Source organism: Babylonia areolata, chromosome 4 (genome assembly GCF_041734735.1).
Source record: "Babylonia areolata isolate BAREFJ2019XMU chromosome 4, ASM4173473v1, whole genome shotgun sequence".
NCBI lineage: Eukaryota > Metazoa > Mollusca > Gastropoda > Neogastropoda > Buccinidae > Babylonia > Babylonia areolata.
The window spans coordinates 39,353,923-39,380,460 of NC_134879.1; the positions used below are offsets into that span (position 1 = coordinate 39,353,923).

General features: G+C 47.2%; 1 protein-coding gene across 4 annotated transcripts in view; it reads left to right on the top strand.

Annotated features, from left to right (window-relative positions):
* The first annotated feature begins 5,985 nt into the window (after positions 1-5,985).
* LOC143281165 (uncharacterized) overlaps positions 5,986-26,538 on the top strand; it is a 25,512-nt gene continuing 4,959 nt past the window's right edge. The window contains exons 1-8 of one of the 4 annotated variants that reach the window (XM_076586190.1): positions 5,986-6,132; positions 10,911-11,237; positions 14,317-14,524; positions 14,839-14,954; positions 15,277-15,482; positions 17,539-17,707; positions 19,632-19,800; positions 22,616-22,710. In XM_076586190.1, the coding sequence (XP_076442305.1) occupies positions 6,040-6,132; positions 10,911-11,237; positions 14,317-14,524; positions 14,839-14,954; positions 15,277-15,482; positions 17,539-17,707; positions 19,632-19,800; positions 22,616-22,710 (1,383 nt within the window). In that variant the 5' untranslated portion in view covers positions 5,986-6,039. Of the gene's footprint in view, positions 6,227-9,913; positions 10,066-10,611; positions 10,634-10,910; positions 11,238-14,316; positions 14,525-14,838; positions 14,955-15,276; positions 15,483-17,538; positions 17,708-19,631; positions 19,801-22,615; positions 22,711-26,538 lie in introns of those variants that run through there. The other 3 variants (XM_076586192.1, XM_076586191.1, XM_076586193.1) reach the window with 3 other exon arrangements.

Below are 26,538 nucleotides of genomic sequence, written 5' to 3' on the forward strand. Positions count from 1 at the left end.
ATACGTTCATATTTCAGAGGATCCGGTTTCGGTTCGGCCGAAAACATTTCATTGTCGACACAGCAGGCGACGTTCCCGTCTTCACCTGCCCAGTTGGTCTGAACGACCAACGGTATTCACCGCTTGCTCTGTCCCGGTCTCTTTCTCTCTGTCCCGTGTGAACAATTCGAATCCCCTTGGTGAATGACCAGCAGGTCAACTGCTTCAGTTTGTTCACAGTATTTGCCGCACCGGTGCACTGAGACCACTGAGTACACAAAGCACGCAGAAACTGACGAAATGCACACACTCCGTGAGTGACACACAAACCCTTGCACGCTCACACACCTGCACACACACACACACACACACACACACACCCTTGCACGCACACTGCACTACTGTACGCACACACACACACCTCAAGTTTGCACTGCCGCACGGCACACACACCCTTGCACACACACACACACACACACACACACACACACACACACACACACACACACTGGCACACATATATAATAATACTTTTCTTCATTTCAAAATTAACTCCAACTCACGCACACATTCCAACACTGACAATGATGAAAATCCGCCAACAGCTGAATCGTGACATTGTCAAGTGTCAGTGTGTGCCATGCGCGCGCGCACGCGTGTTTCTGTATGCGCGCGCGCGTATGAGTGTGTGCGCGCTTGCTTGTTTACTTGGCAGAGGTTGGGAAAAAAGTGAGACAGGTCGGGGAGGGTGTTTTTGGAAGAAGGGGTAGGGGAAGAGAGAGAGAGAGAGAGAGAGAGAGAGAGAGACCCGGAGAGAATAAGAACTATTTGAAACACAACAACGCTGGCTCAAAGTCCAGAGTCCACCTCTTCTCTTTTTACAACGCCGCAGACATGAAATGTGAAAACTCGAAACGAAACCCACACCGTGTGCTGTTTGGGGAGTGAGCAAAGGGGCAAGGCGTAACAAAACCCAACTCGGTTTGGTGTGAAAGCTTTAAGATCAGCCAGTTATGGAAGCGTTCCGTGGAGTAAACTAAAGAAAGAAAAAAAAAGGTGCCTGTGTGAGCAAAAAAATAACATCTGTCTGGTGTGAAAGCTTTAAAATGAGCTGGATATAAAGCGTTCGGTGGATAAAATAAAGGAGAAAAAAAATGAGAAGAAACCGGGCAGATTGCCTTGTGTCTCTCCGATATGTGCATGTGAGCAATTAATAATAAGCAAACCGGTTTGGGTTTTCACATACAAACTCCGTGTTCGAGGCAAATACGTGCAGAACACACACACACACACACACACACACACACACGCACGCACGCGAGCACGCGCGTTCACACACCGTTCACACACACACAATTGTTTCTGTGCCATCTTCTCTCTCTCTCTCTCTCTCTCTCTCTCTCACACACACACACACACACACACACACACACACCATGACCCTCAACCCCTACACACAAATGTGTGATGAGGCGGAGAGAGGGGTGGGTGGGTGTGTGGGGTGGGGACGTTTCATACACTATTGAGGGTCAGTACATGATCAAGTTCAGTAATGCAACGTACAACAGTTGTCTTTTGCAATCTTGTCTCACCTGCTGTTTCCCTATAGGAACGGCAGAGAGAGAGACAGAGAGAGAGAGAGAGAGAGAGAGAGAGAGAAGGAGAGAGAGAGAGAGAGAGAGAGAGAGAGAGAGAGAGACAGAGAGAGAGAGAGAGAGAGAGAGAGAAGGAGAGAGAGAGAGAGAGAGAGAGAGAGAGAGAGAGAAGGAGAGAGAGAGAGAGAGAGAGAGAGAGAGAGAGAGAGAGAGAGAGAGAGAGAGAGAGAGAGAGAGAGAGAGAGAGAGAGAGAGAGAGAGAGAGAGAGAGAGAGAGAGAGAGAGAGAGAGAGAGAGAGAGAGAGAGAGAGAGGAGAGAGAGAGAGAGAGAGAGAGAGAGAGAGAGAGAGAGAGAGAGAGAGAGAGAGAGAGAGGAGAGAGAGAGAGAGAGAGAGAGAGAGAGAGAGAGAGAGAGAGAGAGAGAGAAGGAGAGAGAGAGAGAGAGAGAGAGAGAGAGAGAGAGAGAGAGAGAGAGAGAGAGAGAGAGAGAGAGAGAGAGAAGGAGAGAGAGAGAGAGAGAGAGAGAGAGAGAGAGAAGGAGAGAGAGAGAGAGAGAGAGAGAGAGAGAGAGAGAGAGAGAGAAGGAGAGAGAGAGAGAGAGAGAGAGAGAGAGAGAGAGAGAGAGAAGGAGAGAGAGAGAGAGAGAGAGAGAGAGAGAGAGAGAGAGAGAGAGAGAGAGAGAGAGAAGGAGAGAGAGAGAGAGAGAGAGAGAGAGAGAGAGAGAGAGAGAGAGAGAGAGAGAGAGAGAGAGAGAGAGAGAGAGAGAGAGAGAGAGAGAGAGAGAGAGAGAGAGAGAGAGAGAGAGAGAGAGAGAGAGAGAGAGAGAGAGAGAGAGAGAGAGAGAGAGAGAGAGAGAGAGAAGGAGAGAGAGAAGGAGAGAGAGAGAGAAGGAGAGAGAGAAGGAGAGAGAGAGAGAAGGAGATAGAGAAGGAGAGAGAGAGAGAGAGAGAGAGAGGAGAGAGAGAGAGAGAGGAGAGAGAGAGAGAGAAGGAGAGGAGAGAGAGAGAGAGAGAGAGAGAGAGAAGGAGAGAGAGAGAGAGAAGGAGAGAGAGAGAGAGAGAGAGAGAGAAGGAGAGAGAGAGAGAGAGAGAGAAGGAGAGAGAGAGAGAGAGAGAGAGAGAGAAGGAGAGAGAGAGAGAGAGAGAAGGAGAGAGAGAGAGAGAGAGAGAGAGAGAGAGAGAGAAATAGACAGAGAGAGATGTACATGAGTATAGACAAGAAACAGAGAGAGACACATAGAGAGAGAGAGAGAACGGAGATACGTGACACTCAGTGTGTTGATGACAACTGTGGTGACAGACCTATGAAATATGCAGATCTCAATGAAGTAAGACTGCAAAGGACAAACTATTCTCTCTCTCTCTATCTGTCTCTCTCTGTCTGTCTCTTTCTCTCTCTCTCTTCAAGGAGCCCCCCAAAAGTTCATATTCCAGTCCCAAGAACTGACTTGTTCAAATCCAGTCTAGTTTACTCAGGCACCACCCTTTGGAACTCACTCCCAGAAACAATAAAACAACACAATTGCCCAAACCACCTTCAAAAACATTACCTTTCCCACGGCTTTCTCCGTCTCTGTCTCTCTCACACACACAGGCACACAGACACAGACATTGACACACACGCACACACAGACACACACACAGACACACACACACACAGGAGATGGAAAGGAGAGGTCGATACATACACTGTGCAGTGGTGACAACGGTAGTGTTAGTGACAACAGCTGTGATCGACTGAACTCTCCTGTCATGCCGAAGAACCGTTTTCATGCCTGAGATCAATGAAAACAAAACTTATAACGTCTCAAAATTCCAGGGCACACACACACACACACACACACACACACACACACACACATATATATATATATATATACGTATGCACGCACGCACGCACACACACACACACACACACGAAAATCTGTATATATGCTGCTGTCTAAAGGATTGAACCTGATCCCCTGTAGGCACAATGTGTGCCAGATCCAGGTGTCCCTGATGTTTAGAGCGATGCACAGAGCAGCTGATACGGATACTTATAAACCGCATATCCTCGGTCAGAGACCAGGCTCTAAACGCTTTACAAACACCGGGTCATTTGCACAACAGGCTGCCTGTCTGGGTAGAGCTGACTGACAGCTGCCACTGGGCGCTCATTTTTCATTTCCTGTGTCATTCCATCAGAGTTAAGGCGCGCACACAGACATTTAATATTTTACGTGTATGACTGTTTCGTTTATTTGCCCCACCATGATGGCAGCTATAATTCGCTTTCGGGATTGCTGGGTATGTTTTTATTTCCATAACCACCTAACGCTGACATGAACTTCAGGATCTTTAACGTGCGTATTCATCTTCTGCTTGTGTATACACACGAAGGGCGTTCAGGCACCAGCAGGTCGCACATGTTGACCTGGGAGATCGGAAAAATCTCCATCTTTTACCCACCAGGCGCCGATACCGAGATTCGAACCCAGGCCCCACAGATTGAAAGTCAATACATACACGCTGGATATGAACATGGAACCATGAAGCAGTTTGCACCTGTAAGGCCTGGATGTCCCTGCATCATGTTTTCCCACGTCCCTCCGTGCGCACGCACGCACACACACACACAAACACACACACGCGTACGCATGCACGCACACACACACTAACGTACACGCACACCCACACCCAGACGTACGCACGCACACATACACACTTCACACTGACTCTCTCTCTCTCTCTCTCACACACACACACACACACAAACACACACACACACACGAATCACTGTTTGAATTCATAACAGAAGCACATGTGCATAGGTATACACATACATACATACATAAATACATACTGATAAATGCACACAAAAGCACATTAACACTCACACATATATACATGCACACACTCACACCCACACATATACCTGCCTACCTACATACCTACCTACCTACATACATACACACATACATACACAGCTATTTAAAACATAATGTACGTGAATAGGCAGCTGCAACTGTCCGAAACAAGATCAGCTGTCTAACAGTATCAGACCGACCATCTCACCTATCAAATTTTGGTTTGATGCAGAGCTTTACAGAACCCATTGATGCGGAACTGAGCAACTTGACCCTCGAGATGCTGGACCGATCAAGACTATCCATGTGACTACACAGATGGCTCTGCTGAGAGCACTGTAAAGAATAGTGGCGGGGGTCTTCTCATCAGATTCCCAGATAGCAGCCGTGTCACAAAGTCCATCCCTGCAAGTCAGCTGTCCACAAACTACACTGAGAGCGGAGGTGTGTGCATTGCTTCATGCAGAAGAGCTGCCAATGCTCTTCCTGACGGACTGCAAATCAGTGCTGCAAAGTCTCCTTGCAGGAGAAGAAAGTGAGATCCTGTGAAACGTCAGGCAGGCACTGGGGACATTGATCCAGAGGACAGTGCTGACACTCCAGTGGATCCCATCGCACTGTGGAGTCAGCGGGAATGAGGAGGCTGACAGGCTGTCAACGTTGGGCAGCAATACGGAACAGAAAGATATTCTCATATAGAGAAGCAAGAGCCAGTTCACAGAGCAGTGGAGATACAAACACCAAGCTGGATCGGAGGAGGATGCTCTCTGGTCATTAAACAGAGCACAGCAAGTAGTCCTCTTCCGAATGAGAACTGGACATTGTAGGCTTCTTTCCCACCTCTACAGACTGATGAATGCCCATGCGGCATGGGTTCGTAGACACCACAGCATTTGCTACAGTTCTGGCCAACTTTTGGTGCACTGAGGAGGAAAACCTGGCCCTGTTTGGTGGAACTCCACGAGAATCTCTGGGGAACACCTGCTGCACTGCAGGGGACAGCGGACTTCGCGCTACAGACCGGATGGACCATCTGACAGCTTGACCTGGGGAACACGGAAGAAGAAGTGCAGAACCCAAAGTGACTTGGAGGAGCCTGTATGGTAATCCTGTCTGTCCATGATAGTGATAACGAAGAGGCAAACGTGTTCATATTCATAGCAAACGTTTCACTGAGACTTGTCTGACATAGAAAATAGCAGGTTTATTGACAACGCCATAATATGATATAATACACACACACACACACACACACACACACACACACACACACACACACACACACACACACACACACACACACACACACGTGTGTGTATGATTTTCGATTTATGTTCGTACCTCGTAATGTACTATCCCCCTCAATATCCCTTGAGATCACGGTACACTTGGTAATAAAGACATTTTCTATTCTATTCTACACCCTTAAGTAGGTGACAGTGTGCACAAAGGCGACAGAAGATCGAGTGGTATCACGTCAGTAATGCGTGCATTGCTCCTGACACCGCTGCACACAGCGGGTGACCCCAGTTACCGAATCACAGGCCCGCGACGACGTCTTGCTGTGCACAGAGGCGCTGACAGCACCAGACAGCATACAACAACGTGTATCGAGGAATGAGATCATCTCTCAACCTATGGAGAGAACGAATTTCAGTCCCAACACAGCTGCTTTGTAGTGCAGTTGGTACTGCTTTGTGTGTCAGTGAGGTAAGTCTGCTGGTTGTTTTTCGGGCTCTGACAAGCTTTCACCACGCCGCTATTGACAGTGAAGATCATCTGGAAGACAAGGGAAAGTCAGCAAGTAAGAATTAGAAAAGATATGTGTATGTCAAAAGGAGTCACCATCGTAACTTAATCCTTGCGATTTTGCTGCCGCGCGCGTTTTTGTTTTTTGTTGTTGTTGTTTTTTGTTTTGTTTTTTTTGCGAGCACTGGGTGTCTGAAATGATTGTCTGAATGTAGGCAACTTTCTTTGCAAACAGGGCGGTGGCCATGCAATTCAGTTTTGAGTTCTCTGTTTCTGTTTCTGCCCTCTGCTTGTCTGTCCGTCTCTTTCTTGGTGCTGTGTATGTGACAGTGTGTGTGTGTGTGTGTGTGTGTGTGTGTGTGTGTGTGTGTGTGCGCGCGCGCGCGCGTGCGTGTGTCTCATGTTTCCTGCAATGAACAGGTAGAAACGAGTTTACTGATTGTTATAGTGTAAGGTTATGGTTGGGTTGTGGCATCCCCAAGCCACAATACACTACCCCTTGTTTACCAACTCCCCCCTACTCTCCCCCCCCCCCCATCCCCCATCCCCACTCCTCCCCCACTTGAGACTGTTGGTCACAGGAAGTCCCATTCCTCTCCATCCCCCCACGCCCCCACCCTCCCTCTCTCCCAGCCCTCTCCTCCCATGCTAAGCCCACATGCCTGCTCTGTTGTTAAGCCACTTGCAGGCACCTCACAGTCAAACATAGCCAGGACAATTAGCCTCTCAGACACCACTTCAACTCCCTCCTCCACCACCCCCACTCTCCTCATCCCTCCCCCACCCTTTCCCTGCTGAAGTGTTTGTAGGGATTAGGACAGTGTGTGTGTTGCATCCTGGCTATTGGTCATCCTCTTCTGACCAACCAGAGGTGTCCTGGAACATTTTATACACATAGTGTGTTTACAACCAATCTGGTGATGTGTCTCTAAATCATAGATACAGACGGAGTGTTGGGTTGTACCAGTTAGGAAAGCATGAATATAAACAGCGAGCTCACATGGCTACAGCCTTTTCCCTGCTGTTAGCAAACTAGGGAGCCAGACTGAGAGACTGAGGCTCCACTGAGAAAGACATCTGTTGACCAGGAGGGGTGTAAGTAGTGAACGAGGATCTATTTTTTGGACTTGGTTGAATGTTTGATTTCAAGTATTGGGTTCTGTTACACTGTCACACTGACCCAGTGGGATTGTGTTCCGTCACAACACGAAGTGAACAGATGTTTATCACATAAACACTGATAGAACCATCAAGCTGATGTGCTACTGCACATAATTACAAGTGTAACAAACATATTTTTGATTCAGAAACCATGAATTGTGTCAGAGTACAGCCAGTATGTGTGACTTGTTGAGTGAAAGAAAAGTGGTTAAGGTATAAAATGTAGCCAATACTTTGCTGAATGGAAATACTGGTTTGAGTCTTTGAGTACCCCCCTCCCCTCCCCCCCAACCCTTGTCATGCTATTTTGCTATAGGTATTATGGTATGATGTTTTGGTATCATGTTTTGGTTTAAGTGGTGCTGTATCTTGGCTCGCAAAATGACAATGTTCAGTAATACGTCGGTTGTTTATCAGTTGTTGACCTACTGTGGGAATAATGTAAGCATTGTGCTATGAGAAGCTATAAAGATGATAATTGTGTGTAGTATCTGTGTGTGGAACAGAATGTTTTGTTAAGTTGCTCATGGAGTTAGAGATATTACCTACCTGTTTGTATTTTAGGTGGTGACGGTTATATTTAAGGAGAACAAATATATCGGCTAACTGTGTGTGGAGGATATTCCATGTGTGTGTGTGTGTGTGTGTGTGTGTGTGTGTGTGTGTGTGTGTGTGCACCAGGTTGATACAGCAAACTGTTACGGGAGACATGTTTGACTAGTTGGTAGTTGTGATTCCCATGTGCTGCTGTCATGTGTTAAATGCCAGTGGGACAACACATAACTGTAATGTGTTTAAAAGATTTGAGACCACTGAGAGTCAGTCCTATGTTGGTGCACACAGGTTGCTAAATATTTTACCAGAGACAATTTACTTGGTACTATGATTACCAGTGAGATACTTTGTAGAGACAAAGGGAAGATATGTTCGGCACTTTGTAAACAGTTATTTTTGTATGGTGGTTTAACTGTGGTTATGAACACTAAGAGTTTGTATTTTAGTCAGTGACATGTTTGGTGCACAGTTTGTATTAGTCATATATTTGGTACAATATTTTATGTCACTAACTGTTGGTTGAGAATAAGCTAAAGTAAATGGAGCTTCTGTATTCTACATGGATTCCTTTGAGGAGAGTATATACATTTGCGTACATGGCGAAAGGTTATATTTTTGAGTGTGTGTTTGAATCGGTCCAACGACATATTGATGTTTGCATGTTATTCTAGCCTTTCATGGCAGTGATGTTTAGCATGTGTTTTGGTATTGTTTTGACCTGGGTTTTGGTTTTTGTATGTGTTCCAGGTGTGCTGCTAAATGCTAGCTGCTCCTGACTGCTAGCTGCTAACTGCAAAGTTAGGATGTGCTGCTAAGTGCTGTGTGAAGTTAGGGAAATAAACACCTCAATTCATCTTAATAAAAGACCCTGCTGTGGTACGAGGAGAGAGTGGATTGTACACCTATCCTCTGCCTGTTATCCTACCTCTTCTTCTCCTTCTTCCCCTTTTACCCCCACTCCCACCCCTTTTTACATGATGATATATGCATATGTCCATGTTTTGAAAATTGCCAGTACGCCTGCCACCTTCCCGCCTTCCCCATGCCCCTGTCGTTTACATTCTGGCCAAGACGGCATGGCCTGTTTATGGCACAATTAACATGCCAGCCTTCAGTATTCTGTTTCTCTGTCTCCTTCCCCCCCAAATCCCCCCTCTCTCTCTCCCTCTCTCTCTCTCTCGTTTTCTTCTGCATGCCTCTGTTGCTACACCCCTCCATTCCCGCTTGTTTGTGCCCCACTGCGTTACTGCATAATAACTGGGATTTCACGGGAAGAAGAAGAAGAAGATGAAAATCAAACATATTTCTTTTCTGTATAACATTCTTCGCAGCAGGGTGCACGCAGCACTACACTAACACATAGCGCTCCTTCAGTGTGAATGCAATGCACTGACACACACTGTGACTGGATGATAGATCGCTTGCTGTGGGTTTCTAGATCACTGGCTGTTGACCCGCCTGTTTTCATCTTCATGACAACAACAATATTTATTGATGCTTCGGGGGGTTTATATATATAGCTCCGCACCTCACCTCACACAACACAACACACACACACACACACACACACACACACACACACACACACACTGTAATCTCTTGGTTCGCGCTGCACAACAAGAATAGCAGCGAGAAATGGTACATGAAGGAGGAAAGAGAAAAATCGAAACATTTATCTTTGGTCATCTTTCCTCCATACCCCGCAATACCCAAATGCACACTACACTACACTACACGAAACACACACACACACACACACACACACTGACTACATACACACGCCTGTGCGTGTGTCGGTGTCTGTTACGGTCAAACGGCGAAGGTGAAGAGCAGTGAAGTGCGTGCGTGCGTGTGACAGAAAAGAAGGTTTCAGGCTGAACTTTGTATTGTGTGACTCCGTCACTTCAACCAATTACTGAAATACGGGTCGCTGAGTCAACTGACTTTAGATAAGTCGATAGTAGGCCAATCAAAATGTGGAAATTATTGATAAGTCACATTCACACACTGGTGTCAGTGTGTGCGTATGCCAGTGTGGGTGCGCGAGTTTTTTTTTCCTTCTTTCTTTCTTTCTTTCTTTCTTTCCTTTCTTTGATATATTTTATTTTATATACTTTTTTTTACACAATCCCAGAGTAGCCCGGGGAGAGCTAGACACGACTCTTCTTTGCACAGCAGGTATGGATCTTTAACATAGCCTCCATATTCTAGGGAGTAGTATTCTGAAGTTAGCGATGCCTAGGATGTTGTCTGCTATGGAAATACTTAGAGGATGTTGCTTGATTTAGAAATGTTTGATTTCAATAAATTCATTTGTGTAGTAAGTACGAATAAATGAGATGCTAGGCATTTAATTACTGCCCGTGTCTGTGTTTAACAAATTTATATCTTGCTTCTTCTCTGTGTGATTGAAGGTTTGAAGAACATGTTCGCACACCTTCACTGTGTCATGTCAGGATAGTGATGACGTTCTTCTCGTCTCACTCTGTCTCTCCACCTGGTGCTCTATGTCGTTTTAGTCTATGAATAAATGTCGTTGCCTACCAGGAAGAAGTTCATTGAAAAACAAAGCTTCCTTCTTTAGAACAACCAATCTCTCACACTGTTATAGGGATAAATCCATGACTTCCTGTCCCGTGATAGTCGTTGGGTAGAAACCCACGAAATTTCTCATCGTGTGATAGCAGACACGCGAATTTCCTTTCGTGTGATAGTTGATGAAGATGACTCCACAATTCCATTTAGGGTAACACCACGTAGGGTAGAGATACACGCGAATTTCCTCTCGTGTGATACGTGCATGAAACGACATTACCATCAGTAGATGATGCAACCCATTTTTAGTGGATTTCGACTCTTATTTTGTTCGTTATTTTACTAAATTTTGATGCGGATTAAGTCACTAAACTAACGATCCACCATCAGTCTTGCTTTTTCCGGTTTTCATTCCCACAAACCATGAAAATGTAACAGGCAGTAGGTGCAATAAAATAGGAAGCTGAAATACACCCTTCCATTTCCAGCACGTCACAATGATCCGAGCACTGACGACGAGGATGCTGCGGAACGTCTTTCGGGACCTCGGGGCCTGGCCGTGCACCTCCCGACACCCTGTCCTGGGCGGCCTCTCGGCGTGCCGGCACTCCGCTCTCTCCCTCCCGCCAAGTGATGGCGGCAACCCTCCACGGCCCGCAACCCCCGGGGCGGTGTCGGCCAGACTGCAGAGCGGAGGGCGAGTGGTCACCCCTGCCGACATGCCCAGCGCCCTGCCAGAGGTGGACATCCCTGTGGAGTCTTTCGCTACCTTCCTCTTCCGCTGCTGTGACCGGTACTCTGACAGACTGGCTGTGGTGAGTGGGACCGGTATAGACTGGCTGTGGTGAGTGGGACCGGTACAGACTGGTTGTGGTGAGTGGGACCGGTACAGACTGGTTGTGGTGAGTGGGAATGGTACAGACTGGTTGTGGTGAGTGGGACCGGTACAGACTGGCTGTGGTGAGTGGGACCGGTACAGACTGGTTGTGGTGAGTGGGAATGGTACAGACTGGTGGTGAGTGGGAATGGTACAGACTGGTTGTGGTGAGTGGGAATGGTACAGACTGGTGGTGAGTGGGACCGGTACAGACTGGTTGTGGTGAGTGGGACCGGTACAGACTGGCTGTGGTGAGTGGGACCGGTACTCTGACAGACTGGCTGTGGTGAGTGGGACCGGTACAGACTGGCTGTGGTGAGTGGGACCGGTACAGACTGGTTGTGGTGAGTGGGACCGGTACAGACTGGTTGTGGTGAGTGGGAATGGTACAGACTGGTGGTGAGTGGGAATGGTACAGACTGGTGGTGAGTGGGAATGGTACAGACTGGTTGTGGTGAGTGGGACCGGTACAGACTGGTTGTGGTGAGTGGGAATGGTACAGACTGGTGGTGAGTGGGAATGGTACAGACTGGTGGTGAGTGGGAATGGTACAGACTGGTTGTGGTGAGTGGGACCGGTACAGACTGGTTGTGGTGAGTGGGAATGGTACAGACTGGTGGTGAGTGGGAATGGTACAGACTGGTTGTGGTGAGTGGGACCGGTACAGACTGGTTGTGGTGAGTGGGACCGGTACAGACTGGCTGTGGTGAGTGGGACCGGTACAGACTGGCTGTGGTGAGTGGGACCGGTACAGACTGGCTGTGGTGAGTGGGACTGGTACAGACTGGTTGTGGTGAGTAGGACCAGTACAGACTGACTGTGGTGAGTGGGACCGGTACAGACTGGCTGTGGTGAGTGGGACCGGTACAGACTGGTTGTGGCAATGCACTGTCGTTTTCATTTTGCATGTTTTACTTGTAGATTTTTTTAACAATGTACAGCCAAACTGAGCATGTTTTGCATGGCTCGAAAGGCGCTATATGATTTTTCATCAGACTACTACTACTACTATATTTTCATTAGTCTGTTGTTGTTGTAGTCTGGCAAGCCCTTGCTCTATGATATACTGATTGCCTAAGCCATTGCTGTGATCTTCGCTTTCTTTGTTCTTTAAATGATAAGACTAGATGGCGGCAGCTGTCTTTATCTTAAAAGTACTTCAGCCGAACGTTCACATTGGGCCATATCAGGGCTGGTGGCAATTATCAGCGCAGACAGACAACGACAGTGGAGTGCGTACGTTGGAATTTGTGGGGGCCTTGAGGTAACACGTCCGCCTAAGAAGCAAGAGAATCTGAGCGCTCAGGGATCGAAACCCACACTCCCCAGTATTCATTCTCTCCCCCTCCACAAGACCTTGACTGGTGGTCTGGACGCTAGTCATTCGGATGAGACAATAAACCGAGGTCCCGTACGTAGCATGCATTCGGGGTACGTAAAAGAACCCACCTCAACAAAAGGGTTTTCCTTTTCAATATTATGTAGAAAAAATCCACTTTGATAGGAAAAGGAATTCACTTGCAAGCAGAAAAAAATATGAGGGGAAATGGGTGGCGCTGTACTGTGGCAACGCGCTCTCTTTCCTGGGAGAGCAGTCTGTACTTCACACAGAGAAATCTGTTGTGACAACATGTAATACAACACGACCACACACCAGAGGGGACCCTGCACTGCTGCCGATTCACTTCGGTGGTGGTCAGTACGCCCAGTGCCTGTTTTGTTTTAACGGACTCAGGCCACCATCTATTTGTATTGTATTGTATTGTATTGTATTGTATTGTATTGTATTTCTCTTTTTCGTCACAACAGATTTCTCTATGTGAAATTCGGGCTGCTCTCCCCAGGGAGAGCGAGTCGCTCCACTGAGAGCGCCACCCTTTTTTTTTTTTTTTTTTTTTTTTTTTGTATTTTTTCCTACATGCAGTTTTATTTGTTTTTCCTATCGAAGTGGATTTTCCTACAAAATTTTGCCAGGGACAACCCTTTTGTTGCCGTGAGTTCTTTTACGTGCGCATGCTGCACACGGGACCTCAGTTTATCGTCTCATCCGAATGACTAGCATCCAGACCACCACTCAAGATCTCGTGGAGGGGGAGAAAATATTGGCGACTGTACTGTGATTCGAACCAGTGCGCTCAGATTCTCTCGCTTCCTAGGCGGATGCGTTACCTCTAGGCCATCACTCCACTAGCCTACTAAGATCCCCACTGACGACAATACTCGCCTAGTCGCGAAGCTAGACTGAGTGCACGTCCCCCCTCCTCCTCCCCCACTCCCAACCAGAATGGAGCCCGCCACCACTGACGTCCCTTCAACAACAGTCCCCCATGAATCTGCCAACACCAAAGACCTTGTCATGATTCATCCCAAGCACGGAAGTGGAGGGCGATCGAAACTGAGGTCATCATGAGAGCAGGGCATAAAAGACCACAGAAGCTGGGACTTTTTTCTTTAATGGAAGAGGAAGAGGAGGATGACGATGCTGCCATGGAGGTCCATTCAAGGTGTAGGACTATGTCACAAGGCTGTTTTCTAAGCTTCCTTTCATAATTATATCCTGGCGTTACCCGGTACCGAGAGACATACATTTATTGAAGTGCTGGTCAGGAAACCTGAGCAGCACACAGAAAGATGCAACTGTGAAGCGTGTGATATTCGACTGTGTGTTCCCAGTCTTCCCATTTAAGCCCATAGCACACTCAACTCTGGGTAGGAGCCGGCCACGCGCAAAATAATTCCCGCCTTATTCCGCTGGGAATCGGACCAGGCCATCAGTCTGCGACGCTGACCACTTCGCTGATGACTACTTTATATATATATATATATATATATATATATATATATATATATATATATATATATATATATATATATATATATATAACACGGCAAAGTCTGGCATTTTTGCGATACCAACATATGTTCTTTACTCAGCTCTTATGAACTCCATTCATTGCCGAGTTTTGAATGTGTGTGTGTGTGTGTGTGTGTGTGTGTGTGTGTGTGTGTGTGGACAGTCTGATCACCCCACAGGCCGGAAGTACACGTACGGAGAGCTGAAGAAATACGCCATCCGTGTGGCCAGTGCCCTCCACCGCCAGGGCTTCCGGAAAGGGGACGTCATCACTCCCTTCACCATCAACCTGCCAGAGTTCTCCATCCTGACCCTGGCCGCTGTCTGTCTCGGGGTGATTATCTCCCCTGCCAACCCCGCCTACAAGGCAGGTCAGCAGTGTGTGTGTGTGTGTGTGGAAGGGGGGGGGGGAAGAGGGCGCGGGGGTGGGGGGGGGGGTGGACATGACCAGCTTACTTTACTTTGGGAAAATTGCACCAGGTCTTAGTACTGCAGCCTTGGGGCAAGTTGGCCTTTTTTTTCCCCAATGCCGACTGTCCTCAAACCCTCTTGGCCGAGAGAGTGGGGATTAACTTGGGCAACACACTCTCCACTATAACCACGCTCTCTCTCTCTCCCTCCCTTCCTCTCTCTCTCCCTCCCTCTCTCTCTCTCTCTATCTCATTCAAGGCGTTTTGTGTCACAGCGGAGCTGAGTCACATTTTAACCAACAACGGAGCCTGTGCCATCTTCACAATTCCCCAGCTGATATCTGAAGTGCGCGAGGCTATCGAGGATCCAGATCTTCCCCACAATGTCAAGGTACCTTTCAGATAAGCCGAACACATAATTATTGTCTTCTCGAATTGGGTTCATGAGGAGAGGTGTGGGTGGCGGTGGGGGGGTGGGGGTGGGGGTGTGTGTGTGTGTGTGTGTGTGTGTGTGTTCATGCACTCAATGCTTGACAAGCGCGTTGGGTCATGCTGCTGTCAGGCATCCGCCCAGTAGATGCGGAGTGACGTATATGGATTTATGCGAACGCAATGACACCAACGCGAGAAACTGAAACTGATCTCTGTCACTGTATCATTATCCTCCTCCTCGTCCTCCTGATGACAGCAGTGGGAGTGGTGTCCCCTTGCAGGCGGTGTTCACGTTTGGCCACGCGGAGCCGGGCTGCCAGTTCTTCAACGTCCTGATGGAGGATGATGGGAAGGCGTTCCCGGAGAACGTGGACGTGGATCCCATGAGGGACATCCTGGTTCTGCCCTACTCCAGCGGCACCACCGGCATGCCCAAAGGGGTCATGCTGTCACACTACAACGTCATTGCCAACATGCTGCAAATCAGGTCTTTCTCTCTCTCCCTCTGTCTTACTCTCCCTCTCCCCCCCCTCTCTCTCTTCCCATCTCTCTTTCTGTGTCTTCCTCCTCCCTCTCTACCGTCTCCCCTTCCTCCCTCCCCTCCCTCCATGCCCCCCCCCCTCTCTCTCTCTCTCTCTCTCTTCATCTCTCTCTGCCTGTCAGTCAGTCTCTCTGTCTGTCTGTCTCTCTAAGTGGGGCACCAGTTTACTTTTGTAACTTGCGTTAGTTTTTGTTCTGCCGCTTTCCTTTGGAATGGTGTGGGTGCGTGTGCGTGTGCGCGCGTGCGGGTGTGCATACATGCGTGTGGTGTGTGTGTGACTGAGCGAGAGCGTCGAGGGAAAAGAAAGAGAGAGGAGAGAGAATGCGAATGCGAAATGTTTAGACCTACCTAAACCCCTAACTGAAGGGGAAATCAGAAAACACACAACCAAAATTACGATAATACAGTGTCTAGTTTTTGTTCTTAATATAATTATTGTGATGAAAATTCATATTGATACTATGAATTAAGTTGTGACCGAGAGAGAGAGCACACACACACACACAGAGAGAGAGAGAGAGAGAGAGAGAGAGAGAGAGGCATAGCGAAGAGTGAGAGAGAGATGGGTGCAGGGATGAGAGAAACAGTGTTAGTTGATTTTTCTTGGTTACGTGCTTTGCGGCAAATAGGCCTACGTACACATTATTGAGAGTAACAAAGCACTTGTGAGTGTACCGGTATTTATGACATTTGTCTGTGTGTATAAAAAAGGGTAAATATTTCAATAAAGGATGCATGAAAAATAAAACTATACCTGTAATATAACAACAATTCTATCGCCACTAAATTCCTGCCTCTTATCTGCAGCTCTGCAAATCGTTCATCAAAAGTAACTTGACACCGTCATTGATAATTAAATTCTGTTGACAGGATCAGTTACAAGACCATGAATCAAGCAATCCACAATGTTTAGCATACTGTTGTTTTTTGGGGTTTTTTGTTTTTGTTTTTTCATACAGCACAAGTAGTGTAGTGCATCAGCCCGCACGCTGGTGTGATACTGATGTACAGATCATGGCTGATGACACAGTTGTAGACCTGCTTACGAATTGAAACAACAAAGGACTGGGCTGTCCTACCACGGGACATGGCGCGCCTCTGTGCAGAACATTACGTTGACCATGGAATCACGGGGATCAAAGTGCTGCATGCATTCCAAGCTGTTGCCGTGTATCCCTCCACTGGGAATGTCTACATCTCTCAGATGCACTCTTGACTTCGCAGAATACTCTGCTGTGTGGTGCCCATCAATAAAGACACAAACGGCTGTGTGATGACAGGTCTATAGTGCCCATCAATAAAGACACAAACAGATGTGTGATGACAGGTCTATAGTGCCCATCAATAAAGATATAAACCGTCGAGTGATGTCAGGTATATAGTGTCAATAAGGATACAAACGGTTGTGTGACGGCCATGAATAAAGATGTAAACGGCTGTATGGTCCCCATGTATGATATGTATGATAGTCTTGTTCTTCCTTCTTCTTCCGCGTTCCCTGGCCACGCTAGATTTTCAGTCCGGTCAGGACAGCGAAGTCCACGATCACAGGGACCCCGCCGGTCCCCACAGTTTCTCCTGGAGCTCCACCTGGCCTGGCGTCTCAGAGCGTCGAAGGTGGAGCAGGACTGCAGGATATGGGAGGGGGTCTGTGGGCCTGTGACAAGGGCACTGGTCAGTATTTGATATCTTCTCAGTCTTGTTCGACTATGACCATCAGAACAGCAGAAGAGGTGACTGTTGTCCCGACTATCCGGGCTACGGTGGAGAGTGTCTTGCCCAAGTTACATCCCCACTCTCTCGGCCACGAGGGTTTCAGGGCAGTCGGCACTGGGGATGATTCCCAAAGGCCAACTTGCCCCCAAGGCTGCAGCACTAAGAGCTAGTGCAATTTTTCCCAAGTAAAGTAAGCTGGTCATGTCCACCCCCACCACCCCAGGGCGTTGGGATGGTTCTCACAGGCCAGCTATGAATAAAGATATAAAGGCCTGTGTGCTGGCAGGTCCATGGTGCCCATCACCCCAGAGGACACCACCCTAGGACTGCTGCCCTTCTTCCACATTTACGGCTTCATGGTGGTTCAGTTCTGCTCCTTCATTGAAGGCGCCCACATGGTGACCGTGCCGCACTTTGACCCGGACATGTTCCTCAAGGCCATCCACCAGAACAAGGTCAGGCTTCCGGCGCTGGCTGTTTTGTTGTTGCTGCTGCTGTGTGTGTGCGTGCGTGCGTGTGTATGTGCGTGCGTGCGTGTGTATGTGTGTGTGTGCTGTGTGCAGTTTTTCAAACTCATGTTGTTGATAGTCCATCCAACCGCAAGGGCCATCTGGGCAGGCGATTGGATGGATGGAATGTTTTCTGCCTACGTAACAGACTTGGTGAAGTTCAGAACAACAAGGGCATTTGTTTCAGTGATATGCTAGTTAAACATACTTTTTGACTGTGGTTTGATGAAGCCATAACCTGCACGAAAATATGTCACCACAAATCACTGGGAACGTCGATATATTTTGTTGTTGTTTTTGTTGTTTTTTCACGTACTAAAATATTCATTTCAAGTAGTCATCTTTGTCTCTACCCTCCTTGTACCATGTTTTTTCCAACTCACCACTAACTCCCCCCCCCCCCCCGGCCCCCCTCCCCCTCGCACACACACACACCCTCTTTTCCTCTCCTATCTTTTGTATCTGTATTTCTCTTTTTTGTCACAGCTGATTTCCTCTATCTGAAATTCGGGCTGCTCTCCCCAGAGAGAGCACGTCGCTACACTTAGAGCACCACCCTCTTTTTTTTTACTTTCTTTCTTTTCTTTTCTTTTTTCCTGTGTGCAGTTTTATTTGTTTTTCCTAGCGAAGTGTATTTTTTTCTAAAGAATTTTCAAGGGACAACCCTTTTGTTGCCGTGGGTTCTTTTACATGCTGTAAGTACATGCTGCACACGGGACCTCGGTTTATCGTCTCATCCGAATGACTAGCGTCCAGTCCACCACTCAAGGTCTAGCGGAGGGGGAGAAAATACCGGCGGCTGAGCCGTGATTCGAACCCACGCGCTCAGTTTCTCTCGCTTCCTAGGCGGACGCGTTACCTCTATGTAACGATAACATTCAAATGTGATAATTAATACTTCCAACAAAATGTCTTCAATCACAGGTATGCGTGACGGGACATAAAACAAAATTCCACCCCACTCACTTCATAGTCCTTCACAAAAGACTGAGCTGTGAATAAAATCACATTGCCGTGGAGAAACCATTTATCATACTGCTGTCGTTTTGCTGTTGGCCCAGCTGTAGGCTTGCAGCAATGAGCGTTGAGTCAAGGGAAAAAAGACACTGTGTGTGTGTGTGTGTGTGTGTGTGTGCTTGCGTGCGTGCGTGCGTGTGTGTGTGTGTGTGCGTGTGCGCGCGCGCGCGTGTGTGTGTGTATGCGTGTGTCAGTGCTTGTGTGTGTGTGTGTGTGTGTGTGTGTGTGTGTGTGTATGTGTGTGTGTTTGTGTGTGTATGTGTGTGTGTGTGCGCGAGCGTGCGTGTGTGTGTGTGTGCGTGTGCGTGTGCATGCGTGCGTGTACATGTGTGTGCGCGCGCGCGCGTGTGTGTGTGTCTGTGCTTGTGTGCGAGCGTGTGTGTGTATGTGTATGCGTGTGTGTGTGTGTGTGTGTGTGTGTGTGAATAGAAGAATAGAATAGAATAGATTTTATTGTCATGAAACCGTAAGGTTTATAAGACACAAGTGCAATGGTAAATAAATGAATGAATGAAAAACACACAATTAATCAATCAGTTAATGCAGTAAATTGCAGCAGCATTCATAAACAAATTTTCCTAATCTTGTTTGTATATATTCATCATCTGTTAGCATCACCTGACTGGGAATATTTCCTGTGTTATTCGAATTTTGAATATCTTTTAAAAATTGTTGCCTTAAGGTTTTATATTTAATACAATGATCAAGAAGATGGATTTCGTCTTCCAGGATGTTACACTTGTTGCACAATCTGTCTCCTTGTGGAATATTTAAATATCTACCTTTCTCAATCTTTAGGTCATGTGCGCTTATTCTGAGTTTCGTGTGTTTCTGTGTGTGTGTGTGTGTGCAGGTGTCTGTGCTGCACACGGTACCCCCCATGGTGCTGTTCCTCAGCAGACACCCCTCAGTGGCTCACTACGACCTCACCTCCGTCTCCTACATGCTGGCCGGAGCCGCGCCTATGGGACTTCCCCTCATGGAGGAGTGCTACGCCCGACTGGGGATTCCCATCTTCCAGGGTAGGTGGGCGTGTTGAATACTCCTCCCTCTCTCTCTCTCTCTCTCTCTGCGGGCTGGCAAGTAGGTGCGTATTATCATGTACATAAATACGCGTGAATGCATTTGGAATCCAGTTTTCTATTCTTTGATCCAACTTGTTTGTGGGGGAGCTGAGCTTGAAATGGAGATATGTGTTTAGTCAGTAAAATGTCATTCATTCTCTCTCTCTCTCTCTCCCTCTCTCTCTCTCTCCCTCTCTCTGTGCGTGCGTGCGTTTCTAAAGAGGTGTCATGGTGTTGGGAAAAGGTCTTTCGTGCTTAACGATACACCGAAGTCCCTTGCGCAGGCATACACTTAGTGCATGTAAAAGATAACCCACGGTAACAAAAGGGTTTCCCTTGGTAAAGTTCTGTAGAAAATCCCTTTCTGAATTCAAAACAAATACACTCGCAAAATACGCTTGTTATTTCTAGCTGGAGAACTCTTTTTTTTCTAAAGAAAAATCTCTGGAAGGCACGGACTTTCATGTCGCGGCGGCTTCCACTTCGTAATAAATAAAGAAACGTTTCGTATTGTGTTATATGGACTGCATTGTTACGACTAATAAATAATGGAATATGCATTCAGCGGAAATGTTAAGCGTTGTATTTACGAGAAAATGGTGTCCATATATAAAACTTCTTGAAAACAATAACCCATAACAAAATATGATGAAAGATCAAAATGCACAACAATAATGGAGGCTCAATGATATATTTTTATACTTGAAGAACAGATGTACGTGAATGTGTAAGTATGCGAATATGTAAATAATATATATGCATGTGTGTATTCATGTGCACTTATGTGTCTGCAGCAATAATGTTTAACATGACTGTCTAATGAGTGTTTTATATAGTCACATATAGAAAACTAGAGGAAATGTGTTCATACATAAGATACTCCTTTTTTTTTCTTTCAGAAAAAATGTATGGGTTGTGTTCTTTTCATATTACGTTAGCTAAGCAAAGTGTCCATAACTCTGTGCCGATGCTAGGTATAATGTCTATTATATGTTATAAAACTGCACTGTTACACATGATGAAAATGTGTCCACCTTGACCAAATTGATTTTTTTTTTAAAAAGAGAAAAAAAGAAAAAGAACAATATAAGTATAATGACTGATGATGACGATGTTATTGTTAATGTTCACTGTATTCAAATTTTTTTCTTTCTTTGTTTTTTTCCCCTTTCTTTTCCATCTACTATGAATTGTTATAATGAATTCATATACGAAATAAAACGGTGGTCGACCCAAGAAAGTCCGGGAAAAACAAAAAGGGACAGGCAGCGCACAGTCATTGTATTGCACAGCACGGCCATTGTTATCCAGCCTTCCTTCATCAAGAAGTTTTGTTTTTACTCCGATTTTGTTATTCATTGTCTGTCAGCCGGACGACGCAAACTTTGTAAATTTTTGTGTGTGTGTGTGTGTGTGTGTGTGTGTGTGTGTGTGTGTGTGTGTTCTGTAATTCTGTGAATATCTCCGCGACGGACCAACGACCAGTCGATAGGATGTAGGTGTGGAGTGAGGGGAGGGGGTTGGAGGATTCGTACCGGTGTTAGGATCCAGGGAAGGATTTTTTTTTTCACCCGTGTGACAGGATGAAAGGTAACAGTGTGATAGCGTGAGATATTGATGGATTTCCATGACCCTTTGTGCAGTGATATGCCGTGGGGTAGGGATAAAGAAAGATTTTCGTGGCAACCCTTTCGTAACGATTCTCACTGTGACTGTGTTATGAAGAACATGATTGTCACTGTGGCTGTGTTATGAAGAACATGATTGTCACTGTGGCTTTGTTATGAAGAACATGATTGTCACTGTGACTCTGCTACTGAGATTCCTGCGTGATGATTGTAAATGTATCATAAAGACGGGATGATTGTGACTGTGTTATGAAAAACGTGATGATTGTGACTGTGTTATGAAAGACGTAATGATTGTGACTGTGTGATAAAGACGTGATTATTGTGACTATTAAGAAAACGTGATGGTTGTGACTGTGTTATGAAAAACGTGATGATTGTGACTGTGTTATGAAAAACGTGATGATTGTGACTGTGTTATGAAAGACGCAATGGTATATAAAGACGTGATGATTGTGACTGTGTTATAAAAACGTGATGATTGAAACTGTGTTATGAAAAACGTGATGATTGTGACTGTGTTATAAAGCCGTGATTATTGTGACTGTGTGATAAAGACGTGATTATTGTGACTGTGTTATGAAAGACGTGATGATTGTGACTGTGTTATGAAGAACGTGGTGATTTTGACTGTGTTATGATGATTGTGACTGTGTTATAAAGACGTGATTATTGTGACTGTGTTATGAAAGACGTGATGATTATGACTGTGTTATGATGATTGTGACTGTGTTATGAAAAACGTGATTATTGTGACTGTGTTATGAAAGACGTGATGATTGTGACTGTGTTATGAAATTGTGATGATTGTGACTGTGTAAAAAAAGACGTGATGATTGTGACTGTTTTATGAAAGAGGTGGTGTTTGTAACTGTGTTATAAAGACGTGATGATTGTGACTGTGTTATGAAAAACGTGATGATTTTGACTGTGTTATGAAAGACGTGATGATTGTGACTGTGTTATAAAGACGTGATGATTGTGACTGTTTTATGAAAAACGTGATGATTGTGACCGTGTTATGAGAAACGTGACGATTGTGGCTGTGTTCAGTGTCGTCAAGAATGCAATGACTGTAGTGACGACTGCACTGTGAAGCACGTGATAGCGGTGAGTGTGCAGCGTTGTGGTGACCGCTGTGGCAGGGTACGGGCTGACGGAGGGTCTGGTGATCACTGCTGACGGCAGCCCGGGACATCCGGGAACTGTGGGACAGGTGCTGCCCAACACCAGGGTCAAGGTCAGTCCTGTGGGGATGGGATGGGGTGGGGTGGAGGGGGTTCACACTGCACTGATGATGAAGGCTATAGCTTCAACGGCAGCAACAACAACCGTGATCATGATGGGACTTGGGTGGAGGGGGGATGGAAGGTCGTGCTGCTGCTGATAATGATAATTATAATGGCAGAAACAGCAATACTGATAATGTTGTGATAATGATTCTTATTCTCGTTCGTGGGTTGCGACTCCCACGTTCATTCGAACACGCGAATGGACTTTTACGTGTGTGACTGTTTTTACCCCCATCATGTAGGCAGTCTTACTCCGTTTAAGGGGGAGGGAGGGGACGATGATGATAACAGCAAAACAGTAGTGATGTTGGTGATCACGGCAAATCAAATTAAATAAAATCATGATGCTTAGAGCCTCGCCGACCACTCAGGCCAGTGATCACGGTAAGGGGGAGAATGACAACGAACAAGTAGTAGGCCTCCTTCGGTCATGGCTGACCATGGATAGAGTATATCCGACCTAATGTCTGATTGGTCTGTCTGCTTGGACCAAGCAGCGTTGCCTGTGACTGTGGAGACCGATGCGAGAGAGACAGTCTCTGTCGCAGTGGTCACATGTGTAAGCTGATGCTGGTCTGTTAGCTGTCGTCCCTTTTCTGCGAGCTCGCTTTTCTGCTGCAGCAGCTGACAGTTTGTCCTCACCAATCCGTAGCTGATTCTTGAGAGTGCTTCTCCATCTGTTGCGGTCATCTGCAAGGTCTTCCCATGACTCAGTGTTGATCTCAAGTGTCTTCATGTCACGTTTGCAAACGTCTTTGCATCTCAGCTGTGGGCGGCCGATGCTTCTCTTCCCCGTGGCGAGCTCTCCATAAAGGATGTCTTTTGGGATGCGACCATCTTCCACGTGGCCAATGTGGCCCAGCCAGCGCAGCCGACGCTGTCTCAGCATGGTATACATGGTCGGGAGGCCAGCGCGAGTCAGGACTTCGGTGTTTGTCACCTTGTCTTGCCAGGAGATGCCGAGTATGCGCCGTAGGTTTCTCAGGTGGAAGGTTTTGAGCCTTTTCTCTTGACGAGCATGTGTGGTCCACGCCTCACTGCCACACAGCACAGTGCTGAGGACGCAGGCGTTGTATACAGCCATCTTTGCCTTCGTGGTCAGCTTGGGATTTATCCACACTCTTGGTGTGAGGCGGACTAGCGTTGTGGCTGCCTTCCCAATCCTCTTGTCAATCTCGGTGTCAAGGGAGAGGTTGATAGTGATGGTGGACCCAAGGTAAGTGAACTGATGGATGGCTTCAAACTCGTAGTCATCAATGGTGATGGCTGGTGGAGATGGCGTGTCTTGGTCTAGGACGTTTGTCTCCTTGAGACTGATGGTCAGGCCGAAATCTTTGCAGGCCTGGGAGAAGCGGTCCATTAGTGACTGCAAGTCCCGCTGGGTGTGGGTCACAACTGCGGCATCGTCAGCAAAGAGCATGTCTCTGATGAGGGCTTCGCGGACTTTTGTCCTTGCTCTGAGGCGGGCGAGATTGAAGAGCCTGCCATCTGATCTGGTCCGCAGGTAGATCCCTTCTTGCGCTGTGCTGAACGCATGTCTCAGGAGAAGAGCAAAGAAGATTCCAAATAAGGTGGGGGCGAGGACACAGCCTTGTTTCACACTGCTGCCTACATCGAAGGGCTTGGAGAGGTTACCATTAAATTGCACCGTCCCTTTCATATTAGAGTGGAAAGACTCAATCAAGGTGTGCAGTTTGGGGGTGGGGGTGGGGCGTCGGGTGGGTGGGTGGGGGCGTCAGGGGGGGGGGGCAGCCAATCTTTCGAAGAGCCCTGAAAAGGCCGTCTCTGCTGACTAGGTTAAAGGCCTTGGTGAGGTCAATGAATGCGACATACAGGGGCATCCTCTGCTCTCTGCACTTCTCCTGGATTTGGTGAAGGGAGAAGATCATGTCTACCGTGGATCTCTCTGCTCGGAAACCGCACTGTGATTCCGGGTAAACGCGTTTGGACAGTTTCTGCAGGTGGATTAGGACCCGAGCATAGACTTTGCCTACAATGCTGAGAAGTGAGATGCCTCTGTAGTTGTTGCAGTCACTCCTTTCACCCTTGTTTTTGTATAGGGTGATAATCTTGGCGTCCCTCATGTCCTGCGGTACAGCTCTGTCATTCCAGCATTGACAGAGGACTGTGTGCAGAGGATGCAGAAGAGTAGTCTTGCAGTGTTTAATGAGGTCTGGGGGAATTCCGTCACTGCCAGGTGCTTTGCCTGATGTCAGGCTGTTAATGGCCTTGCTGAGTTCGTCCTCAGTTGTCTCTGCGTCAAGTTCTTCCATGACCGGCATGCATTTGATGGCATCGAGGGCTGAGGTGGACACCGTGTTTTCTGTGGAGTAGAGGTCGGAGTAGTGTTCCGCCCATCTCTCCATCTGCTGGCTGGGATCGTTGATTACTTCCCCAGTGGAGGATTTGAGGGGGCAGTCTTGCTCTGTGTTGGTCCCAGTGCCTTCTTGATACCATCATATATCCCTCGGATGTTGCCTCTTTCAGCAGCATTCTGTATCTCTTCGCTGAGCTCTGTCCAGTACTCATTTGCACATCGCCTGGCGTTAAACTGAACCTTACTCCTGGCGGCCCTGAGGATTTGCAGGTTCTTCTCACTGGGTGACCATTTGTACTCGGTGAGTGCAGTGCGCTTGGCCTCAATAATGGGAGTCATCTCTGATGATTTGGCCTCAAACCAGTCGTCGGACTTCGCGGTTTTCTTCCCAAAGGTGGCCATAGCAATGCGGTGTATGGTGTCTCGTAGCATTTCCCATCTTTCTGTGGCAGAGTCTCTGGGCTGCTATGCATCGAATTCTCTCTCAAAGGCCTCTGCTAACTATTCTACAAGGTCTGGCTGAGACATCTTGCTGACTTCAATGCGAGAGTTCCCTTATTTCTTTGAGCAGTGGAACTTCTTTGGTTGCAGTCTGATCTTGCAGTATACCAGAGAGTGGTCTGTCTCGCAGTCTGCGCTGTGGTAAGAGCGAGTGTAGAGAAGGGTGCTTCCAGGAGACTTTGTGTTGGGGCTTCGTCTTGAAGAAGGAGTTGGCGATGCACAGTTCATGGCAGGTACAAAACTCAAGTAGTCGCTGTCTGTTCTCATTCATTTTCCCCACTCCAAAGGAACCGAGACAGAAGGGCCACGAATCGTTGTCTGCACCCACTCTGGCATTGAAGTCGCCCAGGAGAACAAGTTGTTCTGTCCTGGGGATGTTCCTTATGGTTGATGCAAGATTTTCGTAGAACTCATCCTTGGCGTCTGGAGAGGCGGACAGTGTTGGAGCATATGCGCTGACGAGAGTGACATAGCCTTCGGAGGTGTAGAGGCGGAGAGTCAATAGTCGTTCTGATCCGCCACTGCCTGGTTCGATCATGTTCAGCAGGCTGTTCCTGACTGCAAAGCCTACTCCGTGCTCTCTTGGGGCATCAGAGCTCTTTCCTTGCTAGAAGAAGGTGTAGCCCCTCTCCTTTAGTGTTCCTGAGTCAGCCAGCCGTGTTTCCTGCAGAGTGGCAATGTTCACATTTAGTCTCTTCAGCTCGCTGTTTATGACGGCCGTCTTTCTGGCGTCGCTGATGTCTTGCAGATCTTGGGAGAGCCCAGGCATCATTGTCCGGACATTCCAACAGGCTAGTTCCATTGTTGATCCGTTTCTTGAAGTTTTCTTTTTGCCTGGTGCGGAAATTAACGACCTGTTTGTCGGATGTTCTCCTAATCTTCATACACCCATAGAAGAAGGCAGGTCGTGGCGGGACAGCACCTAACTGGCTGGGGGCTGCCCAGCTTGGGCGGGCGG